General features: G+C 31.4%; 1 protein-coding gene and 2 non-coding genes across 4 annotated transcripts; 2 read left to right on the top strand and 1 right to left on the bottom strand.

Moving 5' to 3' along the window:
- The first annotated feature begins 13 nt into the window (after positions 1–13).
- On the top strand, positions 14–87 carry Trnai-aau. Its single transcript has one exon. It is a non-coding gene; the product is annotated as a tRNA-Ile (tRNA).
- Positions 88–2684: 2597 nt separating this feature from the next.
- LOC124537612 lies at positions 2685–20593 on the bottom strand. Of its 2 annotated transcripts, XM_047114491.1 has the most exons (9): positions 20366–20593; positions 19952–20098; positions 18845–18955; positions 17095–17228; positions 7179–7323; positions 6685–6947; positions 6107–6232; positions 5744–6028; positions 2686–5662 (listed from the first exon to the last, which is right to left on the bottom strand). In XM_047114491.1, exons 1-9 carry the CDS (start codon positions 20478–20480, stop codon positions 3347–3349), a joined length of 3642 nt encoding a protein of 1213 aa, XP_046970447.1. In that variant the 5' UTR covers positions 20481–20593; the 3' UTR covers positions 2686–3346. The 2 variants fall into 2 exon arrangements, with proteins under 2 accessions (XP_046970446.1, XP_046970447.1); XM_047114490.1 differs by having other exon boundaries at positions 2685–5662; positions 5744–6232.
- Trnae-cuc lies at positions 18630–18701 on the top strand. The gene has a single exon. It is a non-coding gene; the product is annotated as a tRNA-Glu (tRNA).
- Positions 20594–21110: the final 517 nt, after the last annotated feature.

Genomic DNA, 21110 nt, shown 5'->3' with positions numbered 1-21110 from the left:
GCCAACAGTCATCGGCCCATTAGCTCAGTTGGTTAGAGCGTCGTGCTAATAACGCGAAGGTCGCGGGTTCGATCCCCTCATGGGCCACGTTTAATTTTGCTTTTTTATTTTTAACAAGTCATTTATAACATTGCATGAATACATTTAATAATAATAATTTATTATAACGTAGGTAACTTTTTAAATTTATTTTTATTATCAAATGATTGAAAGTAACATTTAGTCCAAGAAAATCGTTAAAGAAACCGGAAGTAATAAACAGTCTATTTAGTGACTGTTTATTAATAATATTATAATAATTTCTCGATATATCTTAAATAAAACAGTTCAATATGTTTATTTTGTCTCATTTAAATATTTTTATTATGTATTTATTTTATTATAAAGCAAAACAAGAACGTCACGTATAATCGTATGCTTCTTTATTGAATAAAGGAATCTGAGTTTATACGGTTCGGATAGAAGTTCACAGTTCAACACGTAAATTCAATCATATGCACAATGTTTTTTATAACTCAATCTTATGTAATTTCGATTATTATTTATTAATATGTATTTGGATTTAATAACAAAAGACCTTGAAATGACTTTATCAATTTTATCTTATAACGGACTGTTTTACTATAAATAGATCAACACTAATCTTTATCACCAAGAACTGAGTATCATAGTATAAAACAAAGTCGCTTACCGCTTGCCGTCTCTATGTGCCTAGATCGTTGAAATTACGCAACGGATTTTGATGCGGTTAATAATAGATAGAGTGATTCGGGAGAAAGGTTTTTGTATATAATATATGGAAAATATAGTAAAGAAACACTGCTAATTTTAGATGTTTCTAATGTGAGGATGTCAATAAACAAATTTTGTACAATATTTAATGTCAGTATTGTACCCGTGCGAAGCCGGGCGCTAGTCAGTTATAATTTTAAGCATTCCTTACATTGCCAATACCATACCAACATTGAGAACTGAGATGTTATCTCCCTTGGGTTTACAAGCTCACCCTTTAACCGGAACGCAACAAAACTGATGACGATGAAATGACAAGTGGGTGATACAGGGCTTGCAAAAAGTGATTTATTTTTTATTTTCTTTAAAATTATAAATGGCCTGTATCTGAACACATATAAAAAGCGTATCTTCAATCTTCAATTAAATTTACGGTAGTTTATATGTTAAAATATATACATTAAGCGTTAGCTTTTATTATTTAGATACTTTTGATATCTACATTTATTAATTTAATTACTGGACTGTATCAATATTTCTTAATCACATAAATGTAGCTGACTTTTCACTACTCGACGTTTCAAAATATTCATATATTTGTTTGGTGCATTGAGGCATACATGTATATAACAGCTATTATAGACATATTATAATAGTACCATTTTTTTAATATAGAATATAATCACAGTTAATAAAGATACGTATGTTGGCTGAAACAACAAAAAATCCGATGTGTTTACATAAAACTTATATCCGAAGATGTAGCTCGCCTCGGAAGCATATAGTAAATGTATAGTATTTTTATTGAGTAATTAGGTGTGTTTTGCATTTTCATTAGCATTCAATTTAGACTATTATTGATGTAAATAATTACTCCAGCTAGTTGACTGCTTGGAGTCAGTAACTTTTTTATGGGGCAATGTATGCGGTTTTACAACAGGATCCCAGCAAGCGTACAAAACGCTTCTGTTGCGAAGTTAAAAAAAGTTAAATAACGCTTGTAGACAAAAGGTTCTACCTAAAATAAATGAGTTCGTGATTGACAGCAGACCTTGGGAATGATTGCTCCCATTTTTTTTGGGGTAGCAAACGATCATGAATTTCACCTGACGTAGGTTTTGTTTGTCTTTCATTTAAATTTTTAATTTATGTTAAATATCGAAACATTTCACATCCCTATTACGAAAACTTGTAATGGAAAAAGTCAAATTTAGGTCAGATATTTTATCAAAAACATGCTACATATATATAAAAGCATTTTTTTTGCTCACATTGCGTTGCCTAACTATTATATATTTATTGTCATGTTCTAAATCGATCGTTTTGATGGTCGAATAACCGGAGTCTAGATCAGAAGGTTTTTATATATACTGGGTGATCAATTTATTAGCAGCGTTGTTTTTACTGATTTGGTAATTGATGGTAATTACGATGATATGTATTTACATTTTATCTAAGAATTACACATTATGATTCTTATATAGTTCGATGTAATACAGAAGCTGTTACAGTCAAGACGTACACTCTTATTGGAGATGTTTATTTAACAGCGAAATGTGCGTTGCTGATGGTACCTGATATTTATTAATTATGGGTGAGTGAGAGGTCTGACGTTATAGTCTATACCATGAGTGTACTACATAGTGGCGGTTTGTTGAGGACACTAAATGAAGTACAATTTTTAGCAACATTACTACTGCTGTAAAACAATAGCAGAAGCCAGTAGGATATTTGGTAGGAATATATAGTGTACTCACTAATGAAATACACATATACGAAATGAACAGATAAAACATTAAAATTGCTTGAAGTTTAAAGACAATATAAATGAAAATAGCAAACTCTACTAAAAGTTATCAAAACTTCTTGATAAATCTCATATTTTAAAAAGGATTTAAGGGGAAAAAAACACATCTTATAAAATATTATATTTAACAAGTTACAATATACATACATACATTTTTACATTAAGTCTATTTAATATCTAATTATAACTAATCCAACAGTTCACCATTCCAATTCATAAAATCCAAACAAATCTAAAAAATAATCATTCCCTCACTCACTATTAACAAATTCTATATAAACTTTTAATTAATTGCACAACCGGCCGATCATATTTACAATTCAAATGGCATTTTTAACAGTAAAAGTAATATTTACATAGAAAATTAAAACTATAACTATACACAAAAAATCTACACAAAATATAAATATTTACATATCAAATTAATTAATGGTTAATTCTAGAAGCCGGGCGAAAACTGGCATAGCTTTTACACTGACTAATTTACCAATAAAAAATGAAAAAATATATTTTAACGAATCGAATAAAACTTTATTCTTTTGATTACATATCATATCAAACGAAAATTGCGTTATACATATCTTTACTATAATTCTTACTCTTAATCATTATAAAAATATTTACATCAAACAAATCTACTTAATTCAATACCATGAGGTAAAATTCGGTGGCACTAACTAAGAATACCTTTATTTTTAACATATTAATAATCTATCTCATTAAAAAAAATACTTAAAAGGTAAGCTAATTACAATACTACAAAAATATAACTATATTAATATTGGAAATTATTTGGCTAGTTAAAAATTACGAACACTCCACAGATTGTACATATTGCGGATCGTCCAGGTTCGTAGCAGACGCGGAAGACGCTCTTCCATCACATCCAGCGACTATGGAAATAACACTTCGATGTTCCGAATCACTATCACCACTCAGCATTATATTCGTCTCACCCGCAAAACCAGAATCAATCTGATTAATCTTATTTCTTGATCCGTAATCTTCGAAACCCAATTCCTTTAGTATTTGCTTCGAATCGTCGATATTACCGAAGAATACAGAATCAGTCTCAACACTCTCTCCGCCGGATTCGCTTCGACCGTCACACAGAGATTCCAATTCGTCTGTATCTGTATCGATGTGTAAGATATTCGATTTATTTAGTTTTGTTTCAATATTTATTAATTTTGGTTTCAATTGCATTAAATATCTCGCTCTTCGTTTTGATTCATTCGAATCTGTACTTAAGTATCCAGAATCTTCTGTACGGTTTAATTTCTTTAAATCGACTCTTCTAGGTCTCGTACGAGCTGATCTCCGACCAGAACGCCTCGAGTTTATGTTATCAGTTCTCGAATATGGTGGAAACCTATCTCTTTCTTCAGAGGATCGATACCTGTCACTCGGTGGGCTTTGTCTAGGTGTAGTGACTTTTGATTGTGTTTCTGGGCCGCGTTTACTTTTAGGTGGTATAGGTGGCTTCGGTTCTATTTGGTTTTCTGTATTTTTAGGTTCTAAATTTCTAATGTAAGCCTCTAACTCTTGAGTACCATAAGGTAAGCTTCCTCGTCTTTCGTAAAACGGATCAATCATTTTACTTTTGTTCTTAGCTTCGTAAATTTGTCTTAGACTGCCTATCTTTCTAGTAAACGCCGCTTCTGGTGGACTTTTACTTTTTTCGGTTTGTGGGGGTGGTAATTTATGCTTGAAACTTCCTCCGGATTTTAATAAAATTTTTTCAACACTCTTTTTATTTTCATTTGTTTCTGTTGATCTTTTTGGTTTCCTGTCAAGAGTATCAGGATCAAAGTCATCGTTATCATTCTTTCTTTTTTCTACCGGAGAACCCCTTACCTCAATTGTTAACGGGCCAAGATTTTCGATATTATTATATATGGGTTCAATAGATTTGATGAAAACATCATTATTATTGCAAGATATTTTATTATTCGATTCATAAGTTATTGTTTGATGAGCAACATTAGTGTTATTTGAAGTATTTTTAAAGTCACGCCAACTTCGTGTTAATCTATCACGAGATATTTGAGTTTTTTGTATGCCTGATAATTTTTTCTGATTAATTTCTGGGCCATAATCTAACGAAAATCTTCTCTTTTTGGGTAATTTTCTTTCTAAGCTATCTAACTCGACATTTTCTTGTTCTATGATTTTGTTATCAAACATAATATTATCACCTCTATAGCGATGCGAGTCAGCAGCAACCACAGGTATAACTAATTTTGGAGCTGGCACTTGTAATTTAGTAGCATCATTAACAGGACTACCTATGGGTTCTACTCTATGGCATTTGTTTAATTCACGAATAACAGCTTCCATTTTTCTCTTGACTTCAGGAGATACTGGAACGATATCTTTACTGTCAACTAATTCTATGACATGAGTTGGAGGCGGAGGCGGAGGTGGTAAATTCTTTCTAACACGTCGAGTACCGTGATTAGCGGGACTTTTCTTTTCTGAAGTAATAATAACAACCGCTTGTGAACTACGTTTACTGTCATTTTCTATAATATTTTTATTTGCTACATGAATTTCTTTATATTCATTTGGATTAACTAAATATTTATCTTTCAAGTATTCTTTTACAATTGATTCCGTTATTTTGACTGTTTCAGAATCAAGATTAATCACTGGTTCTACGGGATTGGGTAAAATTTCATTTTCTTTTGGTTCAACCACTCTTGGCGTGCCGCTTACTTTAGCGATCGATTTAACTGGTCTTGTATTAGTTGAAGGGGGTGAGGGTACTTCGTCTAGCCACTTTTGAACTATTTTTTGTTTGTAATCATCGCTTACACAAGTATTACAAGAGTTGGATCGAATCAAACCAGTCACTTTTTGTTTTCCTCCTTTGTCACATCCTGGACAACCACCACAATGCAATACTCGTCGGCTATTCTCCCGCTTAAGACTTATAGCACTGTATCTTCGCCCACGCCTTGCACATGGAATGTCCCATCCAAGATCAATTGTATGATAGAATTCCTCTTCTGGTATATCTGATAAAATCGGAATAAATCGTTTGGATGTCATTTTCTCTTTGGCAACTGACATAACTTCTCTTAATTTTATCAAAAATTCAATGGCTGCTGGTGGAGGGTCCTATAAGACAAACAATATAATTTAAGAAACAATGTTGATTAGAATCCTTAAATGTATTACAAAATTTTCAAATGTTTTTACCTTTAAAAGATCTGTCTCAAAAAATACTGGATTAAAATATAATTTTCTTCTCAGAACTGGTTCGCCTTCTTCGGGAGAAGGAATGTCCTCAGCGATATTGTTATCTATGCTACAGTGGAGTATGGACAAATCGGAGTGAGGTGCCTTTTCTATTTCCGGTGAAGCTGAACGTCTTTGAAGTCTTTCTGCGAGACGTTCTGGGGTTGATGTAGCTCGAATTGTAGGTCTTGATGGTTTTTTTCGCCTGGAGTGCACAATAGCAGATACAACGTTTGAATTTCGATCCTGAAAATTGGAAACATTAAAACTACAACTGTTGTTTCTAGAAAAGAAATATGTTTCTAGTGTTCTCAATATTGTCACCTTTGATTTATTTATTGCTGAATCGAATGTATCCTCTGTTCGTTCACTAACATCAGATAAACCAGCATCGTTCGTGTAATCACTCCTCATAGTATCTAAATTCATCAGTGGATTTGACTTCATTCTCTACAACAATAACCGTAATAAAGATTAATTAGATGAAATGTTTGAAAAAATACAAAGAAATTATAAGATCACCAAACTTCATAAACAAAATTCAAATATTTAAATATGGTGAGATGAGTAATATAATGCAATATTTTATTTATGTGAATACAAATAGAATGTTGCAATGTCATTCGGTAAAATTTATGTAAATAAAAATTACATTTATTATTAAACGCTGCGTCATTATGTAGAATTGTTATTCATATTTTTATTTGTTTTCAATGCATTGACTATAACAGTCACTAAAAGTGCAAAAAATGCAAATCAATCGTTTGGGTGAGAGCGATTTTAAAATACAGACCACTCAAACCTAACATATGCGTACAAAGATAGACCATAGACTAATAGACCGAATAGAACTGGCGAAGTTGATATTAGTTGTAAAAATAGCGTCACAAAAAAGACCGTACCATGCTCCCCATTTCAAGTCGTGAATCGATAGTCGAAGCGTTATCAGTTGAATTCGTGCGGGAGAGATCCATCTCAGGGTCTTTCTTTCGTCTCTGCTTCTGTTTGTAGTGGATGTAGAATATAATTCCCGCTGCGTATACGAAGACCAACATGAGCACGCACACTCCAATCGCTAAGGACTCTAGTACACTCAGACCATGGCTTTGAGTTGCTGGTTCCGTTGTCACCGTTTCACCAGCGTGAAATGGTATTGACCTAACATCTAAAATAATCAATTTCGTAAATATTAGTTTACACACACTCATTTTATGTTAAAAATTGAATATTTTAAAGTAAAAATAGTAAATGTCATATAATTTCTAATGATTCATTAAAATTCTTTGGCGTAATAATTTAGATTTTAACCCTTCACAAAAATGTTCACTAAACGATTAAGATTTGTTATAGGTGATATATAACTATCAATACACATAGATGCTGTTAATATTCTCACCCAATAATGTGCTATGCGTTACCCCCGCTACACGGAAGGCAGCACAAGATGCTGCTAAATGTGCGGGCTTCTGTGCTGAACATAGTACGTGTGCTGCTACCAGACGACCTTCGAGGCGAGAGTGGAGGGTTGAAGATCCTCGCCACTACGAAAACAATACTTGTTTCTAAATACGAGTCATTCATTTTATACAAATATTCTATAATATCATTTTTATTAATTTATTTTTGGAATAAATGTATTTTTTCTCCAGAGGAATTATGTTAATCGGAAATATGATTCCACGGGGAAATGCTGCTAGCATTCTTGCCACCATTCCACGCGTTCATGATTTATACAGCAACTATTTTTAATACATATTTGTATGTATAGCATTAAATGTTTAATTTTATGTTAATAACAATTATAAAAGTATTTGAATATACAATAATTATTATGGCAACACTGAAATTGAACCGTAATACGAAGCATATTTGAAATACAGTATTAAAATTTTAAGCACTAAGAAAATGCAATGATAATAAATAACGACCGAATAGTTTTGATATATTTAAAATATTCAAGAAGGCTTTAAGATATTCACGTACAGTACGACACAACTTAGATGTAGCATCGGCAAAATTCGTAAAACCGATCACATCCGAAGTACGCTATACGAAATTATTAAAATTTATTCCCATGTGAATATAATCTTTACACAAACGTAATAACTTGTAATATCATATGACCTAATATATTCGTCAATTCGACACGTTGATTTACATGCACATGCTTTCTCGGGTTGAACTGACGCGGGAATCTATAGCGACGAATAGCGTCGAATGGCGCGATAGGGAGCTATTTCTATTGGTCGTGTAAATCGGCAGTAATCGGTTTTATTTTCATTTCATTGCATTTTCCGATGCTACATCTAATTTTTGTCGTAATATACTATTTATATTTAAAACATGTTACGGTACTAAATCAACTGCCACGTGATTAATTTGAACCATGCCTGTGGGACATCGGTGTAAAAACAAACGTATAAATCCAAAAATAAAGAGGGTTCCAACGGACCATTAATTAGTTATTTTCGTTCTCATATTTTGTTCATATATTTTTTAAATATTAAAAGTAGTCTATGCAACTTGGTGGATACAGTTGGTGGTACCAGATTCTTATCTGGCTTTGGCAGTTTCCTCACGCACTTTTCTTTCACCGCGAAGTCAGAAATTGTAAGTAAAGTAAAATAAAGAACACATACATTTCATAGATTATATAAACAAATATACCTTCGCATGTAAAATGTGCATATAATTTATTTTTCCTGTAAATGTTTCTTTATTTATTATTATGATTTATGATTTCAAAGCGATTTAAATGATCATAACTTTAAATTTAGTACCAAATTTTAATTTTTAAATTTAGAATACTGTAATTTTAAGTTTATTTTTTTTAATTTGCGAAACGTTTTATGGATAAAACACTGAACCCTATTCAAACGGACGTATCATTCCTCAGTATCAACGTGTACAAATGTAACCGCTGAATATTTGGACATTTCGAACAAATCGCTCCTTTGACGCCTCGAGAGTATCTCTGCTCTGATCTGCGGGTCGCTTTTAACCAAAACATGACTTCCGATTGAAGAGTTGAAATTCACAAACCGCACGGACGATAAAATCAAATACTTTAAGTACAAGTTTTTTCTTTCGATTAAAATAAATTTATAAGGTTAGAAGAACGCAAATGTATTTCGGGGCCCTTAAAGATAACCTGACTAATAATATGCATATGTTACGCCTCTAATGCTTACGAATTTATGAATAATATTTAATTTTTCTCTTTGATTTATATGTTTATTGGTATTTTTAACTTTTTCTGTATGATTTACGTCAAATATCGTGGAAACCTTAGCGTGATTTGGAAAGTTTTGTTTCCACCATCATTCGTCATGGTTATGTGACATGATGAATAACGCGATGATAGTTTTAATGTTATTAGAAACTATCCGTTAACACTGACTGTTGGTTCTAAAAACAAATGACTATAGATGTTGTATCCGATTTGGATATTAGATATAAAAATTACAGTAATTTGTAAATCTTAGTATTTTCCATTGATTTGCACACAATTAAACAAGCAATGAATTGATTGTACCAAATCTGTATGCTTAGTCAAATTGTCAAATACTTTTTGTCTTCTTTTATTCTACGCGAGAGAAAGAGATAACTATAGTTCTGTGCAATCAGTGACATTATAAAATATACTTTCTACAAATATATAAAACACATACGTCATTGATAAAATAAGAGTAATATTCTTATAACATTATTCGTATGATAAGTTGAGAACTTAGATGGTATATACTATTGATTTGAGTAAATTCAATAAATAATCGATAATATCAATGAAAAAGTACCATCCTTTAATGCGCTAATCTCACGATTTACAAATCTGATATAATTTGCTTGGTTTAGTTGGGTTACCTCTTTAGAGGACGTTTATACATACATTTCTAGACATCACTTCATTAAATGCGAAGAAGTTAATAAACATCCATACAAATAAATAAAATCGGAGTGTCTGTTTGTAATATTAAAATAACCGCTTTCTGCTACATGCATTTGTCTTTATATACGGTACACATACCAAAACACACATTTTTAGAATTTTTGTCTGTCTGTCTGTCTGTCTGTCTGTCTGTCTATCTGTTTGTTCCGGGTAATCTCTGGAACGGTTGGGCCGATTTGAACAGGACTTTCATTGGCGGGTAGGTAATGTACTAAGGCGTAACTTAGGCTACTTTTTATACGTAAATAATACAAAGTTTTGGAAATATAAGCGCCTAACTTAAGTTGAGCTTTTTCTGATATGGTTGTCGATATGAATTGGGGGTCAGCTTATACTGGTGCTCATCGGGTGTATGTTACGTTGCGTTTTGCAAATTTCCCATTCCACGCGGACGTCGTCGTCTGTTTGTAATTTTTCTACTACGTGGACATGAATGTATATACGGTACACATGCCAAAACGTATAATTGTAGAAGTTTATAATGAGATGTCATAAGCAAACAAATTCTGTAGTATATTTAGTATCAGTATTGCACCCGTGCGAAGCCGGGGCGGGTCGCTAGTTGAAAATAAACTGACACTCACTAAATACGTCTAGCAGTGAGTCGTATTTCGAATAGATTTCTCTCAATTTGTAAATGAAACACATCATATACGGAACATGACAAGACCTCACAAATGTTACGTGAGTAACAAAGTTAATTTGTTATTGGCGTTTCGCCAATATTCTCGACTCACTAATTAGCAAACTGGAGTCTTAAAATTGTTTAATTTGAATAAAAGAAATTCGTTACGTACTTATTTCAAGACTAAATATGAACGCGACTACTTTCGATACTACACGTTATCTAATACCAACCAATATGATTTGACAGCTTTTATCAATTTTAAGCACTCTTATTGTAAAATCGTATTATATAAATGTAACCCACCCAAATTAGATAGGTAATTTGCTAATTGCAATGAAATTTTATCTTATTGTTTTCTGTGTTCATCTTATTTAATATGTATCACATGAAAATTGAAATGAATAGTAATATATTTATCTATAACTAGCGACTTAGCTAGGATAACCTATTTTTGCTGACAAATACATTAAAAGCAGGAAAATAAAACAGGGAAAATATAATCAAATAACAAAAGCAGTGTCACTGTTTTGAACGAATTTAACAAATCGTTAATATAATGATATACACAAATATTTTTTTCTCCATTAGTTTAATTAAATAATGCGTGTACCTCAATCGATTATCCGTTAGTCGAAAATTTATTAGTTAAATTAAATAATATACTTACGCAAAATGATTATTTTATACATTTACAATTAAATTACGAACAAAAATTTGTTAAATTTATCGACTTAAAATTTTCTTATAATCTTAATATAGAAAATTCCTCTGCAAGTTTTCATGTTTTAATATCTCGTTAACATTAAATCCGTAATTTGACTGCTATTAGTCTGCTATATATATTTCTGTAATTCAAATAAATAATGCTAATATCGTTCAACTTCTAATGTTAAAGCACGTGCTGCTATAACACGGTATTCTGATAAATTAACATAATACATTGCTTTGGACGGTGATTAAATTAAAATTTTAAAGTTAATCTGTTCCTACTGACCCTGATAATAGACTCCTGATCAATTTCGGCCATTTGCATCGGAGATGAGATACTTACCACCTACTCATCGTATATTCTGCCTCCATATTCCGGTTTGAAGAGAGAGTGACCCAGTGTAACAGGTACAAGGGATAATATACATATATTGTTAGCTAAGCTCCCAAGGTTGTTTGCGTATTGGTAATATAATGTATGGTTATATGTCTTGCAGTGATCGAACTCACTTGTCTATAGGCAATGATGATCACTTACCAACAGATGACATATTTGTTTTAATGTTTCAAAACAATGCGTCATAATCAATTGCTAGCACTCACTTTGACCTGATAGTATCTTAGAGATATATCAATATTTCAAAGTTTTCTTTACTTTAAGGCATTAGTAGATCATATTTTGTTTACCTAACAAGAAAAGCCCTTTGCTTCTGTAATTATGTACTAAATTAAAAAAAAAAAAAATTCAAAAATCGAACTTCGAACTACAGGAATAAAAATCATCGCAACAATAGGAACGAATACATAAATCCCAATCATCATTATAAAAAGAATATTTACGCAACTTTAAATCCTTAAATCGTACATATATTACGAGTGTTATATATTTTTTTATAATATCTTACGTTGCTTATCTTAATTGATTAAGATCGTTTTAAGTGACGTTTTAATTACTTTATTTGGTTCAATGTATTCGTTAATTTACGAGTCAATTCGATCAATGTTATTAATGTAAATAACGCTACTGTTTTATGTCGTATGCGTTAAGTTTCAATGTGTAAGTGCGAAGTCTTATCATACTGTTATTTTTCTACGTTTGGAATTTAAATTTTATATACAACAACAACAGCCTGTAAATTCCCACTGCTTGGCTAAAGGCCTAATCTCCCTTTGAGGAGAAGGTTTGGAACATATTCCACTACGCTGTTCCAATGCGGGTTGGTGGATTACACATGTGGCAGAATTTCTATGAAATTTGTCACATGCAGGTTTCCTCATGATGTTTTCCTTCACCGCCGAGCACGAGATGAATTATAAAAGCACATGAATCAGCGGTGCTTGCCTGGGTTTGAAATTTTATATACTAACGGTTATGTCACATTATCAAGCAGTCTTCTTCTTTTGAGAAAGTAGACGCGGCTCTACTGTGGGTTTTCATTTCACACGTGCAGGTTTTCTGACGATGTTTTCCTTGACCGCCGAGCAATTGGGTACATAATAATTTATTGTCGATGGTTTTGATTTGAAACTGTTGGATGTCAATATACTAGTTACAATAGTAATGGATATTATTGTATAAAACAATAAATATTTTCATTGTTTTTTAAAACAGTAGCGATTTGTATTTTCAATTTTTTATTATTATTTCTTTGGATTGTGCTTTTGGAAGAATTTATGTTACTCTTTCACGAAAAAATTACTGAATTGATTTGGACGAAATTTTACAGTAGTATAAGTTAAACGTTGTAATAAAACATAGGCTACAATTTATAATGATATTATGCAATTTGTTCATAATATAACCTTATAAGTATCCGTACGAAGCCGGAGCAGGTCGCAAGTATTATATAAATTGGCATGTATTATAATTATATTATCTTAACATAAATATAAAGAGCAAAGCTGCAACATAATATTTAAAACGTTTAAAATCATCGGACCACCTATAAGTTTCAATGTTTTAAGCTCCCAACTCGCTCATTTATATCGCATTATGAAGTTCGTCAAGACTCGAGAGGAAACAGTATTCGTTCGATCGATAATAAACGTTTTACGACTTTACCGAAAACAATTATGATGGCCTTATGGAACTGGTGACGTTGAACGAGCATGTTCCATTAAGATTCTAGATATGGCAAGGATAACATTTAAATTTAGTGTTTAAAAATGGAATAAAAAAGAATACTAAAATTGTTTGCATATTTTTAATTAAGTATACTTAGTCATTGGTATCTCAAAAATTGACTATCAATTACATCGTCAATGCGACATCGACCTTGCTAACTTAGATGTTACATAGCTTATGCCTGAAGTTAATGACTCAATCATCCTTCAAATCGTGATACAATAATACTAAATATTAATGTTTGCTGGTAGAATATAAATGTTATAAGCTTTCAACCTAACCAAATAGGTTTGCTTGTGCAAAATCCTACTGGAATGTATGTAGTTTTGAGAGGTACACATTTTTTTCTATATTTCATCTTAAGCCGTGTGATAAAAGTGAGTGTGATGAAGTCAAACCTTTGACCATCCTTAGATATAAGGCTTTAAGAAATATTAGTGTTTGTACGTAATCTCAGATATATTGGCAACATTTCGTAAATTTGTTAATTATTTTAATTCTCAGTTAGAAAAGTATTTTTTTCACTATACCTTGTATTGACTCTCACTCCATTCGCACATGAAAATCTAAACCTTGTATGCAATCGAAATACGTTTTAATTTCAAATGTAACATTTTCGCCTTTCAATTCATTATACAGTGTAAACTCCATGTAACGTCACTCGATTTAACGGCAAACTCTCTAAAGCGTCGAAATCAATTGGTTTTAGTTGGTTTAGCTTGTATTCTATACAATGATACACTCTACATAACATCACACCCACTCTCAATAACGACAAAAATTGAGAAATAAAAATTAAGTTTTTTTTCCTTTTAAGTTGCTAAAATTAGAAAAAAACCGCTCATCTGTGTACGTTCTTTTGTTGCTTTATTATTCTAGCCCTCAATAAACTCGAATGTCGGCACCACGCATTAGGAACTTTCTAAGAAATTTGTTAATTTGTTTACAAATTGGGATTGCTTGCACGTGTAGACTGTGACCATGCCTAATAAGTATGAGTCATGGATTACAACGTTATCATATGTATTCTACGATTGATGAGGTGGAAACAGAACTTGAGTTTGATAGCGACGACGACCTTCCATTAACTGAGTGGATTCAGCAGGTCAACATGGCAGGAAATACGGTAAATTTTCAAACCTACATCGAAGTAGACAACTGCCTGCTTACAACGGCTTCACTCACAGACATAGAAATTTTGGATTAAGTGAGAAAAAACTGAGGTTCAAGAATAAAGAGATGAAGAAGATGAGACGGATGAGCTTGAGCCTCCGCCAAGCGTTAAAGATGTTCTGAAAGCAGCTAAATTATTGGAAAATTACTTCCTTTATATAAGATATAAATAAAAAAATTAAAAATATACAACAAAATTGGTCGTGCAGCAAAAGGCGTCAGACAAAACTAACAGAGTATACGCGATAGCGTTCAAATAAGATATATATATTTTTTGTACATAACTACTAACAATAGACTAAAATAAACTTTTTTTTCGAATTCTGATTTTTCTTCTCTTCATTTAACGACCACTCTTTATAACGCCATAAAATGCACAGTCCCTTCAGTGTCGTTATATAGAGTTTACACTGTATTTATCATTACTGTATATTTATGTCATCTTAACAATAATCCGTTTATTATTATGAATAATGTTAAAGTAGTATCTAATATTATATGACCAGTAGCGCAAAAACGTTTACATTGAATGAATAAGTAAAAATAAAATTTAATACACCAATTACTTTTTTATGGGTTTTAATGATTTATACGACGCAAGCTAATGATAATTCTGAGTCTAATTATTTTACGACGTGATAGAGGAAATTGTTCTAGCTTCGAATTCAGACATAATTTAAATATATGCTTAATTAGACACCAATTAGAATTAAACCAGAAAAGCACTCAGATAAGCTCGAAAAAACGGATAAAAAAATCTAGACTAAATGGAAGCGTGCTTTCTTAAGCTTTTATGTGTTTAATTGTATTTATAATTCAGCTCGTGCTCGGTAGTAAAATATAATTAAGACGTTATAGAATTTGATAAATTGTGTATTCAAAACCCCGCCGTCCAAGTTTTAGTTTGATAGAGTTCAAGATACTTCAAATGTAGAGACGCTGAGAGGTATATAGAGGCCATGCTTAATAGAATCAAAAGCACTTCAAACTAAAACACGTCACAGCCTAGAAGTGAAAAAAATTCCTCTAATTAGTATATAATATTTACTGTAAAATTCTTGAGACATTTCCAGTTTTTTTTATATCCACGCAAACTTTGCTCCAGATCACTTACATTATGTTTTAAAGTTAGGTATTTTCATATCATTCGTGTTTGTTTCATCAGCTTTAATAAGAGGAACACCTTAATTACCTATTCCTGATAAGATGATCAATAAATATGTGAAGATAAGTACCGCGTTTTGATAAGCTTCGAGAATAATAATATAATAAACGATGAAAATGAATTTTTGGTAAACGGCCTGGGTGGTAACTTGATATAAACATAATCAAAAAGTTTATATGTATTTTAAATATACATATTTTCAATATAAAGCGAAGTATATTTTATTAGAATAATAATATCTTTACATACATATTTAGCAATTATGATCATTTAATATTTTAGTAGCAAATTTAGAAAATTAAATTATATATCTTTAATGTAATGTATGTATGTAATATATATTTAATTACACTCTGATAGATATTACAAAAAAAAATGACACTATTATAAGAATAATAATATCAATACTACGTACAATACAATATTTAAATTGAAAAAAATCTGTTCTATTTTTAAAACGACCAATGAAACGTAAATAATGTGGGTAGATTGTTTTATTTGTTTCTATAACTGGGGATTAGCTACATTAACGCACTATGGATATCTCAGGTAGCCCCAAGGAGTATGTGTATTATGCAAAACATACCGTCGAAGTGTTTTATCGTAGAAAATTGAATATGAAAAAGTTATCTCTACATTTTTTTATATAAGAATAGTTACACGCCGGACGTCGCATTTTACAACAGGAAAGATAGGCAGGCTATTGAGCCTTTATATCGATAATACTTACATTTATATTGACGGAGAAATAATACTATGAAAAAGTCTTGTTTTTTTGGGTCATAACTTTTTGCCCATACGCAAAACAACTTAACAAGTTAAATCACAATCGTATGAATGGTCTTGGAAATCAAAAGAGAACAAAGATAGAAACATTATTTTTTTTATAAAGAAGAATAGCGCGTACATACATTTAGAATAAACACAACGGTGGCTTTTATAATGTAATGGCAAAAAGCGGCGAACTTTTTACCGCCTTTGTTGAGAACTTGACGTGGTTCAGCGCCATCTAGCGGGAAGTGGCAACTACGTAAATAGTATAAAAAATCTCTTTTAATCGGTTCAGAACTAGATGAGGCTACTGGGGAGGAACAGCCCGGATAGGGAGGGTAAAGTCGAGATCGTACGCGGCTCGCCCAGGAAGAACCCTCACTCTTACTGTTACCCTCTACTCTCTTTTAAAATTACGTTTATCGTTATTTATACCGGTTAGGCGTTATTCTCGAACTTCCATACATCAGAATATAGTATGAGTACAAATGCTATATCCTGTAGAACTTATCATCCGTTTTCTTTTCATACTATAAATTGAAGTCGAAAGAAACTATACAACGGTTTTACTTCGGTTTTCATTAATAAAGAATGATTCGAAAGGTGGATTATAAGTATAACACATGTATATTATAGTAGACAAAAGTCGCGGTCTTCAGTTTTTTCTAGTCAGGAAGAACAAAACCTTTTTTATGTTTCTTTTTCCAAATATAAGTTGTATATATACTGTTTACGTACACGTGTGAAACAGGGGCGGTTAGCTAGTCATATTATAAATAAAAGTTGCACATACCTGTAAATAAGTGCTGCCTTCATCGCGGTAGAGTCCAAACGGTACGTCATTGTCAACCAAATCCCTCAAAGTGACCCAGCCGGACGCTGACAGATATTGAGCGCTGGTCACAGCACAGATCGCGTCTTCTATATCTAAAATGCAAAAATCTAACATTATAAACGAATACTATTGACGACCATGGTCGAGTGGTGTGTACACCGGTTTTCATGGGAACGCCACTCTGAGGTCCCGGGTTCAATTCCCGGCCGAGTCGATGTAGATTACCATTAGTTTTCTATGTTGTCTTGGGTCTGGGTGTTTGTGGTACCGTCGTTACTTCTGATTTCCATAACACAAGTGCTTCAGCTACTTACATTGGGATCAGAGTAATGTATGTGATGTTGTCTCATATTTATTATTATTATTATTATGGAGGAAGATTAAAACAGTACCTACTGAGTTCCTTGTCGGTTCCTCTTGGTAGAGTCTAAATCCCGAACTTAATCTATTACCCGTGGAATTTTTATATTAAAAAGTTTAAGTCCCTAGAACTCTTAAATACATATCCTTAATAACATAAGCAAGCTATAAAAACACTTTTAGAATTTAAGATTAACGCTTTAGTTAATAAATGTAAAATAATTAAACAAAATATTTATCGTTTAAAGTCATAGCTTGTCTGAAAATTAAATAAAAATCAAATTACACAGCAATCTCAACTATTTCATGCTCGGCATAAGTCAAACTATTATTAAACATACAATGTATATAAGGAAAATTTTATGTAATATTTATGTATGTTATTATGTAAGTAATTATCTAGATATGTAATTTTCCTTACGAAATTAATATCAATTAAAACGTCAAATGCGAAATGTAGAGTTGATAGTTGAAATCATTATTTCTTTATATAGTACAACTAGCTGTGCCCGCGATCCTGTTCGCGTTTGAAAAGAAAAATATTATTGTAGCCTAAGTTACTCCCTATTATAACAGTTATCTGCCAGTGAAAATCCCGTCAAAATCGACCCAGCCGTTGCAAAGATTATAGTGCGACACAACTTAGATGTAGCATCGGGAAATTTAATAAAATCCATTACTGACGATTTATACAACCGTGTCGTATTATAAATACATATGTTGATTTTAACACACCGGTAGAACGTTCGAGTTAGACATATATATTGTTAATAAATGGTGGTTAAATATTTTAAATCTATAAAGCATAAGCAAAATCGATTAATCATTGGTTTTTACTGTTAAAATCGAAACAAAGTGACGTAGTCCTTTCTCGAGTTATTTATATACTTTAAGTAATAAACGTTTTATAGAGGATGAATATTATTCTATCGTGTATCTCTTTCTGTCCCGCTAATCGCACGTATGAAAGAAGAAGCCAAAGTATTTTGTGAGTAACCGCTACACATATTCTATTTTGTAATGAATGAAATTGTCGAATACGACGTTATTTCTATAATCTGTATTATTTCTGGATATTGTGTGTGAATACACTTAATTTTCATCTCTTCTTAAAATATAGAGCACTCCGTATCTCCGGTATGGTCTAGTGGCTAGGATACCTGGCTCTCACCCAGGAGGCTCGGGTTCGATTCCCGGTACCGGAATATCTTTTTGTACTCATTTAATTTTTCATACCGTATTTTTTGCATATATAAATTGTATTTAAAAAAATCATATGTAAAACTTTAGTTTATTTAATTAAATACCTTATTTGATGTGATTTTCAATTATATTTGGAAATACATACCCGTGAATATAATTTCTTTTGATGGATAAATAATCTGCCCTTTTAAAGGTAGGAAAACGAAAGGAATCTGAGGCTTAGTCGCTCCACGTCCGAAGCTAGCCATCGAACAATCTGGAAAAAAAAGGTTTATTAAGAAGCTAAGTCTCATCCATATCGTTACATAATTCTATAATTTATAAATAATGATTATTATTTATTTATAAATTATTACTCAAAATCCTCTATCTATTTATGACACATTTTTAAACGAGATTATTACTAAAACGATCTGTTATAGATAATATAAACAAAAGTATTTCGCTTAATTAATACGTGAACGGAACTTTACAATGTGCATTCATAATTGTTTCAATCTTGGTCCTGTGACAAATGACCTAACACATTCAGCCTTTAATTATATAATTATTAGTTATCTGTGCTAAAATAACAAACGACCATTTACTTTGTTACAAATACGTGTCGATGATATGAGTACTTTAAGATAATTATACTTCATTGAGACATACTTAATTCATACTACATAACTCGAGTTCAGAATTCGTGTCCCGACCTTACATTGTTATGTAAACTATGTCTTACATGTAACATATACTATCTCATGTTTAATTAATAACAATTGCACAAGCGCTTTCAACTTTCCTTTAGTCTAACTTCGTTTGGAGACCTCTAAGGAATAATATCAGATTTTTAGCCGTTTGTCGCATATTTAAAGACAATTACACAACCTAATATATTGTTTTATTTTACATAATATATACTTGTTATTACGGCTGACTATAAGGATATTTTTGTAATGTACATGAAACTTGTACTCTGGTACAAAGACTAAGCGATTTTCGGAGGTGTTACTATATATATATATATATAATTATACATATATGCATGGCTGATAATATCTTATACTTACGGTTTTGTATTTGTACTTATACAAATTATTGAATATATATTAAAAGAAAAAGAAAAGTCTGTTGGTTTGACTGTTAATACATTTTGTATTCATTTGCAGACTAAGTATAAAATTACATACTAAGTTAACCGGTTACCGATACCAATAATTAATAGTAATCTTAAAAAACACATTAATTATATAATAATCTAATAGCTCACCATTAATATGATTGACACAAATCTTCTTATCCTCTCTAAAAGCTGGAGTTTCTCTACGGCATTGGCAGACGCATTCACTGCCACCCATAGCGGGTAGCGCGGTGCCGTGTGAAATTTCCATACATCGAGTCAGTCCACAATTTGTACCTTCAAAAGAGGATTTATTATAGTAAATACAAATGTATAAGTCGCCGATGAACGAACATATGAATATCATTCATTAAAAAAAAAACCAAAACAAAATTTATAGTATAACAGAAATTAAAAAAAAAAAAATTATAGTACAAAAATAACGACGCAAAAACTACTTTTAAAAGAAGCGTATTTGATATTTTTTTAAAGTTGTTAATTTTTAATTATTACAAAGAAATGTTTATTAAAAATGATAGATGTTTCTAAAATATAATTATATACCGATTAAAGAAAACATATCCCCGGAAGCAAATCTTGTTACGTTCGCTAGCGCCATCTCTCCGTCCGTGGTGGAAACTTGTACAACGAGCGCTGCAATAAGTATAACTAGCGCCATCTTTTGTTATTCTCACATATCTTCTGCCAAATTCATTGTTCTAGTCATTTTGATTTCTTTTTAACCAGCTGTCGCCATTTTTACGTTGGTTTCAGATAACTTTTTTTATGTACCCAATTATATTTATTTCATATTTCGATGGATCTATAATGTTTTTCTTTTTCTTCATAAATAGGTTTGACGTTTGCATCAATTCTGAAACAATTGAAATTAAACTTAAAAAAATTGCCAAATTGAAATGCTTTTGTTAAACTAGCTACTTAATGATTTTAGCTCATATAATTTGAACTCTGTTTTAAATTTACACTTTATTATCACAAAGAGGGTAGATATAGGACAGTAGACGCACTACTAAATTTTAGTTAACTAATATTAAATAAATAGTCATACAACCTTCAATTAATAAAAATACTACATAATAAAATAAAAAAAATAAATCAAAATTTATTAACATAAGAATTAATAACATTAAATGCTTAAATATATAGATACACATATGAACTAAAACTAGTTACTGTATAAAAATAAAACATTAATATGTATAAAAGGTTTAATTTGTCCTCGTCTGTATTAATTAATTAAAAAGTCATAACAGTTATGGAATCGTTTAAATTGTAAAGTTAAATAGTT

This window comes from Vanessa cardui, chromosome 18 (assembly GCF_905220365.1).
Source record: "Vanessa cardui chromosome 18, ilVanCard2.1, whole genome shotgun sequence".
Taxonomy (NCBI): domain Eukaryota; kingdom Metazoa; phylum Arthropoda; class Insecta; order Lepidoptera; family Nymphalidae; genus Vanessa; species Vanessa cardui.
This window is presented reverse-complemented; position numbering and strand designations above follow the sequence as displayed.

Coding starts and splice junctions, on each gene's coding strand:
- LOC124537612 (XM_047114490.1), bottom strand. CDS start 20,480: ATGGCGCTAGTTATACTTATTGCAGCGCTCGTTGTACAAGTTTCCACC. Junction 17,229..18,844: donor AAAAGAAATTATATTCACGG/GTATGTATTTCC, acceptor TTTGCATTTTAG/ATATAGAAGACGCGATCTGT. Junction 7,324..17,094: donor AAGGCAGCACTTATTTACAG/GTATGTGCAACT, acceptor TTGTTTTCGTAG/TGGCGAGGATCTTCAACCCT.